Source organism: Saccopteryx bilineata, chromosome 5, assembly GCF_036850765.1.
Source record: "Saccopteryx bilineata isolate mSacBil1 chromosome 5, mSacBil1_pri_phased_curated, whole genome shotgun sequence".
Taxonomy (NCBI): domain Eukaryota; kingdom Metazoa; phylum Chordata; class Mammalia; order Chiroptera; family Emballonuridae; genus Saccopteryx; species Saccopteryx bilineata.
Window position 1 is genome coordinate 166474365 of NC_089494.1, and position 13094 is coordinate 166487458.

Genomic DNA, 13094 nt, shown 5'->3' on the forward strand with positions numbered 1-13094 from the left:
AAGGAGACTCTCCTCACAGCACCACTGTTACCATATCACAGTATCTTCCTGGTTGCTGACTGCTCCCCTGAACCCCATCAAAGGAATGACAACTGCCCTTACCAACCCCAAATCTTTTTTTAAAGACTATTTATTCAATTTTCAGAGAAGAGAGAGAAAGAGAGGGAAAGGGAGGGGAGAGAGAGAGAGAGAGAGAGAAGGGGGGAGAAGCAGAAAGCATTAACTCCCATATGTGCCTTGACCAGGCAAGCCCGGGGTTTCGAACCGATGACCTAAGTGTTCCAGGTTGACTTTTTTTTTTTTACAGGGAGAGAGAGTCAGAGAGAGGGATAGATAGGGACAGACAGACAGGAAAAGAGAGAGATGAGAAGCATCAAACATCGGTTTTTCGTTGCGACACCTTAGTTGTTCATTGATTGCTTTCTCATATGTGCCTTGACCGCGGGTCTTCAGCAGACGGAGTAACCCCTTGCTAGAGCCAGCGACCTTGGATCCAAGATGGTGGGCTTTTTGCTCATGCTAGATGAGCCCATGCTCAAGCTGGCGACCTCGGGGTCTCGAGCCTGGGTCCTTCCACATCCCAGTCTGACGCTCTATCCACTGCACCCCCGCCTGGTCAGGCCAGGTTGATGTTTTATCCCACTGCGCCACCACAGGTCAGGCTATCAACCCCAAATCTTAAAGGTATTCTCTTCATGAGGGTGCTCCTGGCACCCCCACCTCTACTTCCCACCTCTACCTAAACGCGTAAGAAATGGACTCTTTAGTGCTGTAGGGATCAAAATCACACTCCACTAACAAAACCACCAAGACATCTGTCCTGTTTAAAGATAAGTGCTCTCACCTGCCAGCGCAGATACTTATAATCCATGTGCCCAACAAACAGAGACTTGGTGGTAAATGCATAAGGCTGGACATCCACGTCTGCTCTGGTCACCTGAAAGCAAACAAAACAATCACAGTGCTCCACACTTTATTTCCTCTCAAACAGCGTAAAAGTAGCTGACATGTTGTCAAGACTGCTTTGGTGGTAGAGAAAAACAAACAAGCAAGACCTCCATGCTTAACCGCTAAGTACAAAGCCACCGCACTTTGACAAACGATGGGCTCCACTTCCTTATCACTGGCCCATAGGTAAGGAGTCTGAATCAGGGACAGGGAGGCGAGGCAGGCCCAGTAGGAGGAGGACACGCACCAGCTACTCCTCATCCACTCTGGCCCCAGCAATGCCCAGCACAACTCTCTTTGACAACGAAAACCTGCATCTCCACTATCCACATGGGGCCCGCTGTTCACACGCTGCCCACGAACTCTTGATATGCAGCCAGGGCAACTCAGGAACTCAGTATTTTTATTGTTTAATTTTAATTAAGTGGCCCCCATCTCTGCCCCACAGCACTGGCCTATGAATGTTGGAGACATAGCTAGGACACTTTAGAGCTCAGGCTTGTCAACATGTGAGTAAAACTTGTGGACAAAATTACAAATTTGCTTAAAGGCAAAAGTGTTCTTGGTAGCAAACAGCCACGTGAATGCAACAATTGTTTACTGGCATCTGGGCTGTTGCTGCTTGAGAAATGACATTTTAGCAGCTGTTTCTGCTCTGCTCAGGTCAATTATCCTAGCATTAAGTTACTTACATATATAGTGCCCTTGAGTTCCAACTAATAAATCCATTCAAATAAAGAATGACTCAGCACTTTCCACTTATGAACCAAATACTTTATGTGAAAGCTGACACAGCAACCCAGTGGACAGTACCCAGTACCTCTAGAGACTGGGAAGTCCCGTTCAGTGAGTGAAGCCTGCCACTGCCACAGTGAATGGCGGGTCCACTGGCACCACTTCCAGAACATGCCAAGACAGCATGTCCTGTGAGAGGACATGTGTGGTAACAAAAATGTACTTAAAACATCTCAAATCCCTTAGAAATTTGTAGGAAACACATAAGAATCAAAAAAATGATCTCTGTAAGAGCAATATAAATCTAGGATCAGACAAACTCAATCCTTCCCTAGAGGATACAATGTTTTAAGCCCAGTTAAGTTAGTTAAGTTTCAAATAATAGATAACTGGCCAGCCACCCTCCATCCCATGCAGCCAGGACATGGCAGTGCTTTGGCCTCAGGTCACTGGTCACCTGTGTAATTATCAGAGACAGACCAACCTTGTTGATAAAGCTGGACTTGCCGACATTTGGGTACCCACAAAGAAGCAGGGTTCTCGTGTTCGGGTCAATGGTTGGCAGACGAGACAGGTGCTGACGCACTGTGAGAAATTTAAATGAAATGTGCTTAATTTCACAAGAAAAATTAAGAAACTCAAAGTTTAAGATCTGTTTCCCTTATACTCCAGGCCTGTGGTTATATTAACCTCACTTCAAATTTACAATGTAAGTGATGAAGGAGAAATACAAATGAATGAAAAAAGGATTATCTGCAGAAACAGCATGGTATAAAAAATGGTATTTCCCAATTCTGGCTGTACCAAGAATCCTATTCCTAGGACACACCAGCTTGGTATTTCTATCCAACAGGTCCAAGGTGGGGCCAAAACACATGTCTAAGCACCCAGGCAACCCTTACTGAGACAGTATCTGGCAAAGTGCTTTTGAATCAAGTGCGTATGCATCATTTTCTGACTAGACAGAGGGTTGCTTCCACATAATAACTTCTTAAGAGGGCTCATCTGCAGTGCATATAGCACCAGTGACACTAAGCTACCCTGAAGGTCAGATTATCAAAAGCACTATCAAAGCAGCCAAGCATTGCAATCTTTTTTTTTTCTTCTTTTCCAAGTGAGAGGGGGAGGAGATAAAGAGACAGACTCCCACATGTGCCCTGACCTGGATCCACCTGGCAACCCCTCTCTTGGACCAATGCTCTGCCCATCTGGGGTCATGCACACAACCAAGCTATTTTTAGCACCTGAGGCAGAGGCTCCACAGAGCTATTCTAAGTGCCTGGGGACAATACACTCGAACCAATCAAGCCATGGCTGAGAGAGACATAGAGAGAAGCAAGAGAGAGGAGGGGAAAAGGGGCGAGGGGAATGGGTGAAGAAGCAGATGATCACTTCTCCTGTGTGCCCTGACTTGTAACTGAACCCAGGATATCTACATGCCAGGCCGACACTCTACTACTGAGCCAACGGGCCAGGGCCCAAGTATTGTAATCTTACCACAGATCATTTGCTAGATGCTGGGGTAGGGAGAACAAAACAACCTGAGTTAAAAAACATTTATAGTAAAAATTATGTGTGTAGGCCTGACCTGTGGTAGCGCAGTGGATAAAGCGTCAACCTGGAACCCTGAGGTTGCCAGTTTGAAACCCTGGGCTTGCCTGGTCAAGGCACATAGGGGAGTTGATGCTTTCTGCTCTTCCCCTGCCCTTCTCTCTCTCTCTCTCTCCCTCCCCCCCCATAAAATGAATAAATAAAATCTTTAAAAAAAAAGTATGTAGCCCTGGCCGGCTGGCTCTGGTAGAGCGTCGGCCTGGCGTGCAGGAGTCCCAGGTTCGATTCCCGGCCAGGGCACACAGGAGAAGCGCCCATCTGCTTCTCCATCCCTCCCCCTCTCCTTCCTCTCTGTCTCTCTCTTCCCCTCCTGCAGCCAAGGCTCCATTGGAGCAAAGTTTGCCTGGGTGCTGAGGATGGATCCATGGCCTCCACCTCAGGTGCTAGAATGGCTCCAGCTGCAACGGAGCAACGCCCCAGATGGGCAGAGCATCGCCCCTTGGTGGGCATGCTGGGTGGATCCTGGTTGGATGCATGCAGAAGTCTGTCTGACTGCCTCCCGTTTCCAACTTCAGAAAAAAAAAAGAAATTATGTCTGTAAGAAGGCAAAGAAATGTTCCAGTAAAAACCCTACCATGTTAATTCAGATGTTGTCCTAGTGTATCAGTAATCAAATGAGTAGCAGCTTGATGCTATCATGTTACAAAGAAAAAAGCAATTTTAAAAGAATTTAAAAGTAAATAATAGGTAAAACTATGAGTCATTTTATTTTTATACATATTTTCAGTATTTTCCTATGGTTTATAATTTATATATGCCTTACCTACTAAATATGAGAAACATAAGTTTTTTGTTTGTTTTTTCATGACAGAGAGACAGAGAGACGGACAGATAGGGACAGACAGACAGGAAGGGAGAGATAAGAAGCATCAATTCTCTGTGCGGCTCTTTGTTGCAGCTCCTTAGCTGTTCTTTGATTGCCTTGATGGGGCGGGGGGTGTCTATAGCCGAGTAAGTGACCCCTTGCTCAAGCCAGTGACCTCTGGATTCAAGCCAGCAACCATGGCATCATATCTATGATCCCACACATAAGCCAGCGACCCTGCGTTCAAGCTGGTGAACCCGTGCTCAAACTGGATGAACCTGTGCTCAAGCTAGCAACCTCGGGGTTTCAAACCTGGGTCCTCTGCGTCCCAGTACAATGCTCTCTATCCACTGCGCCACCACCTGGTCAGGCAGACGTTTTCTTAATGTGAGTACTAAAATGCTAGCTGCTTTTTCAATAATAACTGGATTGTCAGAATTTCTTTTAGGACAGGCTAGGAAAAACAATTTGATCTGTCATCTCTAAAATAAAACAAAAACAAACATTTCAAAAATAAGTTTCGACATGGATCAAGTGCCTTAACAGAGCCCACTCAAGACCATTTTTGCTTATGTATGACAAGTACCTTGTTCCAAATACTCCAAGCTCTGCTTCTGTCTTTTGATAATAGTGCACATTCGCCCCAGGGCGGCACGCTTCAGTTGCTTGCAGCGGTAGAGAGAGTCTCCATATTTCATAAGCCGCACATAATCTTTAGCAACACTTAAAGAAATAAAAAGAAACATATAAAATCTTTTTCACTTTTTTTGTTTGTTTGTTTGGGTTTTTTTTGCATTTTCTTTTGCATTTTTCTGAAGCTGGAAACAGGGAGAGACAGTCAGACAGACTCCCGCATGTGCCTGACTGGGATCCACCCAGCACGCCCACCATGGGGCGATGCTCTGCCCACCAGGGGGCGATGCTCTGTCCATCCTGGGCGTTGCCATGTTGCGACCAGAGCCACTCTAGCGCCTGAGGCAGAGGCCACAGAGCCATCCCCAGCGCCCGGGCCATTTTTGCTCCAATGGAGCCTTGGCTGCGGGAGAGGAAGAGAGAGACAGAGAGGAAGGTGCGGCGGAGGGGTGGAGAAGCAAATGGGCGCTTCTCCTGTGTGCCCTGGCCAGGAATCGAACCCGGGTCCTCCGCATGCTAGGCCGACGCTCTACCGCTGAGCCAACCGGCCAGGGCTCTTTTTCACTTTTGACAACTTAAAAGACAATATATTAGGAAAATCCCTTACTTGTCCACTAAATTTTTGGCTATATTTATTTGCCCTAGAGCCAACTTGTAATGATCCTTGTCATAGAGAATGTTCATCAAATCAGCATAAAATGGATGGATATCCTGTAACAAGAAAAGCAAAGTGTCAGTTTGGTACAAGTTTCTCATCCCGATGTGTAAATCAAACTTGAAGAATAATTTCCTAGGGAAATACTTCACATCCTTCACTCTCTTCCCAAACCCCCAACATCTTTCCCCAGATCTCTCTCCTGGCTAATGCCCGTCTGATTCTGACAGGAATCATAGGTAAGTAAAGCCCAGTGGTCACTTCCACTTGCCTACAGACCTGTGCCCAGAACACTCCCTTCATCCCTGCTCCTGTGGGAGAGCTATTCTTGGACCCAAGCAAGGCCTCGTCCATCTGTGCACCGGACCTCACCCCCTTACAACTTAAGGGCTGAGCTCCAGAAAGTCTTCCCTCTCCATCTGGCTATTACCATCAGCCTGAGAACATGTTATTTATCCCACAAAATTTTAAGTTTTAAAACTCCTTTGGATCCCCAATCCTTCCTTTCCTTTGTCCCCTTCACAAATGCCACAAAAATAGGGACAGTGTCTTTTCTTTCCCCCATTCCCACAAATCCAAACTAGTTAGGACTGTCTCTACCAGACTGTTGAAACAGCTCATCACCACCAGTGACCTTCAGTTCTCCCTTTATCTCCCCAAACCGGTTCCCTCACTTCCTGATGCATTTACTCACCTGGCCTCTAGGACCTTCTCTCTCATTGGCTACTTCTTCTCCTACTCCTTCGTGGTTTGAGATCCTACCCTAACGCTAACCATTTGAATTTCCTGAAGCACTCTTTTCACTCATTTCCTGGATGACCTCACGTAGGTTTTCACACATCTACATTTCCATAAGTCCCATCTGTCCCTCTCCAGGACTGACATCCCATGAGCTTCAGACTGCTCAGCACTTCTACCTAAAGGTCTTACCAACACCTCACCATTACCACGTGTTAACTGCTCTCCTCAAACCTGTGCCCCTCCGTCTCAGTGAAGGGCAAGCCCACTGTGCAAGGTGCTACTGCCCACACCTACTCTATGTGCAAATCCGCTAGCTCTTCCTTCGAATACCCTGAAGGCAACCACTTCTCAGCGGCCTCACCACCAGCAGTCGTCTGAGTCACTGTGCTGACCTAAGTGCCCTCCTACCCCCACAGGTCAGTCATTCTCTCAGGGTTAAGGCAGAACACGTCTAGTCCCAGGCTCAGCTCCAAAGACTTCCTTCCTTAACAACAAAGTTCAAGTCCTACACAAGCTGCCTCGCCTAACCCTTCACCTTTCTGACCCATCCCCCAGTCCTTTCCCTCTCGTACTCCCTGCTACACATCCTGAGTCCTCCTGAACCTGAAAGACACCAAGACCTCAGGGCCTTGGCACCTGGCTCTCCTGAGGAAGCCAAACACCTTACCACCTCACTTTCTTCGGGTCTCAGCGATAAACTCCCTGCCGGGGCACTCCCTACTCTCCTTATTCCTCTCACACACCATGGACTTTCTCTAATATTTACCGTTTTTCCCCCACTGCATGAGGATAGGGACTTCTTTTATAACTGCTGTATTCCTAGTGCCTAGAACAGAACCTGAGACACAGCAACCTGATGAATGGTGACTTATTCTAATCCTCTACTCTGAAACTGTTCCCAGGTAACTCCAGTTTAAAAAAACAAAAAAATACAATGTTCATAAATTTGAACCTCTAATATATTAAAACATGATGCCAAGGACGAAAAACATAAAACTTCTTACAAAGAACCACAGAAATTTGGTACTAATAAGATCAAAGTATTTTGTTTGCTCAAGCCAAATTATGTACTATTGAATAATATCAAATTAGTTTAGAATAATCTCATTGTTTTTATTTTATCCCCACTTTCCAAAGCACCCTTTCTCAAAAAATAATATACTCATTCAACAAGCACCTACTGAGCACATATGTCAAGAGAGATAAAGTAAGTCCCACTCATTTAGCAGAAATTTTTAAATTTTAGGCCCTGGCTGGTTGGCTCAGTGGTAGAGTATCAGCCTGGCGTGCGGACGTCCTGGGTTCAATCCCTGGTCAGGGCACACAAGAAGCAACCATCTGCTTCTGTCCTCCCTCCTTCTCTCTTCCCCTCAAGCAGCCAGTGGCTCGACTGGTTTAAGTGTTGGCCCTGGGCACCGAGGATAGCTCAGTTCTCAAGCAACAGCCCCAGACGGGGGTTGCCAGGTGGTTCCTGGTCAGGGAACATGTGCGAATCTAACTATCTCCCCTCCTCTCACTTAAAAAAAAAATTTTTTTAACACTTCTGCATTTTTTTTTAAAGCAACCATTATCTTTTCAAATATAAAATAAATTCTTGTCATATAAACCAACCTTTTCTCTCTGCCTTAACCTACCTGCAGAGACTATTTCAGGGCACTGGCAAATTTAGGCTCTCACACTGTACTGCTGACCCCACAACCTTCACCACCTCAATGACCTTGCCCGTATGATCCTACACTGGGACTGAAGCACTGTCACTATAGCTTTCTACAACTAAACAAATGGGCAAACTGTACTCCGCAGTGAAGAGTCCAACTTTTTTTGGCTCAATGGAGAACTCACAGCTCCTCTACACAATTTCTTATCACCAGTAAAAATAGCAGTCAGTGCTGAACTGACCCTCATCAGCTGATGAATCAATAAGACCACAAACTGTGGTAAACCTCAGATCCCTGATCCAACTTAAGACCAGGAAAAGGAGTCTTGGAAAGAGGGAGAAGAAACCAGACAAGGTGAGCCATGAGAAGCCTGGGCTTCCGATTCAGTCACAGCTTTTAGAGACCGTGGGCAGGCCCCTGCAAGCCAAGAGGTTACAAAGCCTCAAGAGACAGCTCTGGGCCTTCTTATATGGGATTTGGCTGGCAGAAAATAAGAATACTAAGGAATAAAAAATCTTGAGTTTTGTTCCCAATTTTGCCACTAACTTAGACAACTCAATTATTTTGTTTACTTCACTACCTGTCAGATGAGTATACCAAACTGGTTCAACACCCATTATCTGAAAGTTCACATTTACATAAGCATCTGCAGCCCCCAGTCACTTACATCCAATTTCGGGAAATCTGTTAGAATCTGTGAGAGTCTGTCATGGTAATTTTGTTGAGTAAATTTGACTTTTCTCATGTAAAAATGTCTAATGCGATGGATTTGATAATGTTTATGAATCACAGTGGGAGTCTTTCGTTGAGTTTTTGACAATGTCAGGTCAATAAAGTCCTGCAATTAAATAAAATAAAACAGTTATACAATTATGTCCACTTTTCATCCACTTTATTTAAAACCTTCTTAAAAGACAAATATCTAGTAATAGTATATATTTTAAACTAAAACTTTTTCTAACTATTTCACAGACTGCTTTGTTCATCTTTATAGTTTATGGCCTTTAAGAAATACTTATAGTAAATGTCTGCTGAAATAAAATTTATCCCAAACTTTCTTTTATCTTAATTTCCAAACACCTAAAAGCCTCTGAAATTTAAGGAATCAGACAACTCAAGCATATATCAGAAAAAATGTCTAAAAAAAAGAAACAATCCCACAATTTCAATTCATGTTATCTTTGACTTCGGAAGTACATAAAATGATGAGTAAAGCAAAAATCCAGTTTATAATTTTCTAGAATATGGAAGGTGGCTAAGGACGTTAAAGATTTTGTGTGAATTCCCCAGCACAAAGACCAGTTGACAGGTGCCTACATTACTGTCAGTACCATGACAGATACAGGTGTCAGGCCTCTAGGTCTCTACTCCCTCCTCCACCTACCAGCTTGATGAATCCTCAAGGGGCCAGTTCAAAAGTTACCAGCTTTATCGTTTTTCAACCCTCCCCCTAGTCTGGGGAAGCATGCTCTTATCTCTAAAGAGGACTTGAACATCTGCGGAAGACCCCATCTCTCCAAAGAGGACTCTCATACAGTAAGTGCCTGAGTTACAAACATCTGACTTACAACTCGTACTCATGAACGGAGACCGACAAGGGCTACTGGTAGTCAATTGCAGTTGGACATCAGTGAAAATATCATAGTTACTCCACTCCCATGGCAAAGAACTAACCAATGAAAACCTATAGAACTATAGCAGCAGATGACAGCATGTAGGGAAGAAAACAGATCTAGAAACTCCAGAACCGAAAGGCTTTCTCCAAAAGAGTTAGTTGATGCTTCTGGTCTCACTGAAGCAGGAATGACAAAGTTAGAGGAGCAAGATCCTGATACAGAGAGGTTCATCAACGTTTACTGTATAGTAACTGACAGCCTAAGATGCTACAGGGCCATTTATGATGAGAAAAAGAAGAGCTCTGTACAAACCTCCCGATGACTATTCAAGAAACTGACTCTATCGGCAGAATCAAACCCTGACACTCTAACACCAGTCCCATCCTCTCCAAAAAAATCCATCATCTTCTGCATCATCCAAGATTGTTTAAGGTTGATGTATTTGAAAATGTTTCAGTATTTATACGAACGATAAATATTATACAGAAATATAAATACTACGTTCAAATAGCTAAGTTGCATTTAATTGATAAGTGTACCTGTTTCAGCTAACATACAAATTCAATTTAAAAAAAAACCTACAGAACCTATCTCGTTGGTAACTGAGGACTGTCCATATCTGCAGAAGGACCCCCCTCAATGTCTGGGGGGGCACTTGATCATCTGAAGAAAAATCGCATCTGCTAGGGAATCTTTTGGATTCCTCTGAGAATCCAAACGTCTAAGGAAAAAACACTCCTCTCTGGGGAAAGACTCTTCCAACAGAGGAAAGGACCACTCGCCTCTGGAGAGCATTCTAAGGTCTGAGAAAAGCACCCTCCCCTCTGGAGGGGAGTCCTAACCCCGGGGCGCACTAATCTCGAGGAAGGACGTGGCCTTGGATCGGGGCGGCAGGGTGCGTTTGCAGGCCGGGGCCCTCCTGGCCACCTGGCCGCGGAACAAGGCGAGAACGGAAGGCGCCCGGACGCCTACCTTGGCGGACGGCACCACCGTGATCTTCTTGAAGTTGTAGTGCGCCATGTCGGCAGTCGAACACGAGGGACTCACACCAACACAAGAGACTTCCGCGGAGGAGTGGGATGATACTTCCGCCGACGGCGCGCCACTTCCGGGAACTCCCTGCGTCTCCCTCACACAGGCGCCGCATCGCACAGCGCCTCCGCCGGGCCGGAGGTCTCTGGCAGAGGAGACGCAGGACTTGGTAGGCTGGAGGAGTGCGGGGGACCGGGAGGATGATGGGAGCCGGCTGCGCGGAGGTTCAGTCTCCACTGGGTGAAGGAGAGGTCCCGGCAGTCTTCCCTGGAGAGTCTGTATTGTCCTCGCCCGCCTCGCCTCGGCTCGGAGGAGAGGGGCTCGAGGGTCTTGGGGGGGGTCTCCTGGGACTCGCGGGTTTCTCCCGGGATTGGCGTCGGGGAATGGCCCAGGGATCTCGGTGGGGGAGGAGATCTCCGAGATCCGAGGTTCTTCGGGGACTCAGGGTTCAGTATTCTGGGGATCGTGGGGATCCGGGGTGTTTACGGTGGGCGTGGGGAGCCGGAGGTCCCGGGGGTCTTGGTGATGCGCATGGTTTCCGGGGACCTAGGCTTCCTGGGATCTCGGGGGCTCAGCGGTTCTCTAGGGACTCAAGGGTCTAGATTTCTCGGGGGTCTCGGCGGTCTGGCGTTTTCTGAGGATGTCAGGGTTCTTAGGGACTCGGGGATCTCCGGGTGTCTACACGGGCTCAGGGTTTCCGGGCCTCGGCAATCTGGGGAATCTTGGGATATCGGGGGTCTTGGAGACTCAGGAGGCCTCCCGTAACTCAGGGTTTTGGGGAGCTCTGGGGTTTTCACAGACTGAGAGGTCCGGGGATTCTGGGGATCTCGGGGGTCCGGGGCTTTCCGGGGACTCAGGGTCGTGGGAGCGGGCCCTGCGCTCCCAGAGACGGTGGGTTCGCGCGTGTTAGATTTTGTGAGGGCAATGGGTTCTTTACTAAGTCGCGAGTCCCTGGTTCACCCACCCTCCCACTCAGGGCCTTAACCCCACCCAAACCAGGAAAGTCCAGCACAAGGAAGTAAGATTATATGCCAGACTCACTCATGAACGTCGTCACAGAAATTTTAAATAAAATATTCTATAAACAATTATGCAAGAAAAATATTTGATGAAATTTCAATATCTATGCATGAGCAAAAAACAAAACACTTATTGGCAAAATAATAAGAATTTCCTCCTTCAGGCAGTCTACCAAAGAAAACAAAAGAAACAAACAAAACCCAGCAAACACCTTTCCTACTGGGTAAACATGGAAAATGTTCTGTTCGAAATTGGAAACAAGATATCCATTAGTTGAGTGTTGTTAAAAAATGGGTGATAGTTGGCCCTGGCTGGTTGTCTCAGTGGTAGAGTGTCTAATGGGCTGAAGTCCAGGTTCGATTTTGGTCAGGGCACACAGGAGAAGCCACCATTTGCTTCTCCACTCCTCCCTCTCTCCCCCTTCTCCCTCTCTCTCCCTTTTGGCAGCCATAGCTCTATTGGCTCAAGTGCATTTGGCTCCTGTGTGGCCTCCACCTCAGGTGCTGAAAGTAGCTTGATGGCCAGCATGGCCCCAGACACCCCCCTCCCCCAGGTGGATCCCAGTCCGGTGGCATGCGGAGTCTATCTCCCCTCTGCTTGGAAAAGAAGGAGGAAAAAATGGGTGATAGTTGATACATGGTATTCTTTTATACTGTTTTCTCTAGCATATGTTTGAAATCTTCCATAATAAAAACTTAAAAAGCTACATTTAAAAAGTATTTCCTACATGTTCTAGTTCTTAAAGCCCTGGTCCGTATAATGAATCCTTTACTCAAACCAAAAGTAAAGAAAGAAAACATATGTAAGAAAATTAACAAAAATTTATGTAGCAGACCCAATGTTTACCTTAGCAAAAGAATAAAAGTCATGGATCTATACGACAGTATTCAAGTTAGGTCCTTGAAAAGTAACCACAAAAACATTAGCAACACATATAAAACTGCATTATGCCTTCTTTAAATATGGCGAGGATGCATCAGGGTAATTTTCTAGGGATTGATAAAGAATATAATGAAGGCCACCGACCAGTTTACATGCCCAGGCAGCTATTATGTACAGGGCTTCATTACATGTAAGGTGTTGAAGGGAACATAATGTAACATAAAAGACACATTCTATGTGCTAAAGAATTTTTCATTTTAGCCAGGGAGACAAAATTGAACACAGAACAGTCTGCCAACACCACTTACAGTATACAGCTAGTGCTCAACTTACGACCACGATTGGTTCCGACAGACCAGTTGTAACACGATTTGGTCGTAAGTTGAGTAGGCTATATGTACAGTACTGTGAAATGATGTTATAAAAATCTTTAAGTTGCACCTGACCAGGCAGTGGCGCACTGGATAGAGTATTGGACTGGGATGCGGAAGGACCCAGGTTCAAGACCCCGAGGTCGCCAGCTTGAGCGCGGGCTCATCTGGTTTGAGCAAAAAGCTCACCAGCTTGGACCCAAGGTTGCTGGCTTGAGCAAGGGGTTACTCAGTCTGCTGAAGGCCCACGGTCAAGGCACATATGAGAAAGCAATCAATGAACAACTAAGGTGTTGCAACGGCAACGAAAAACTGATGATTGATGCTTCTCATCTCTCTCCGTTCCTGTCTGTCTGTCCCTATCTATCCCTCTCTCTGACTCTCTCT

The 13094-nt window shown here is 46.1% G+C and overlaps 1 protein-coding gene across 1 annotated transcript in view; it reads right to left on the bottom strand.

The window, feature by feature from the left end:
* GTPBP4 (GTP binding protein 4) overlaps positions 1-10530 on the bottom strand; it is a 29605-nt gene extending 19075 nt beyond the window's left edge. The window contains exons 1-6 of the mRNA XM_066281002.1: positions 10375-10530; positions 8454-8624; positions 5340-5443; positions 4686-4822; positions 2168-2268; positions 845-937 (exon numbers count right to left, since the gene is read on the bottom strand). Of these exons, the coding sequence (XP_066137099.1) occupies positions 845-937; positions 2168-2268; positions 4686-4822; positions 5340-5443; positions 8454-8624; positions 10375-10422 (654 nt within the window). The 5' untranslated portion in view covers positions 10423-10530. The remainder of the gene's footprint in view (positions 1-844; positions 938-2167; positions 2269-4685; positions 4823-5339; positions 5444-8453; positions 8625-10374) is intronic.
* Positions 10531-13094: the final 2564 nt, after the last annotated feature.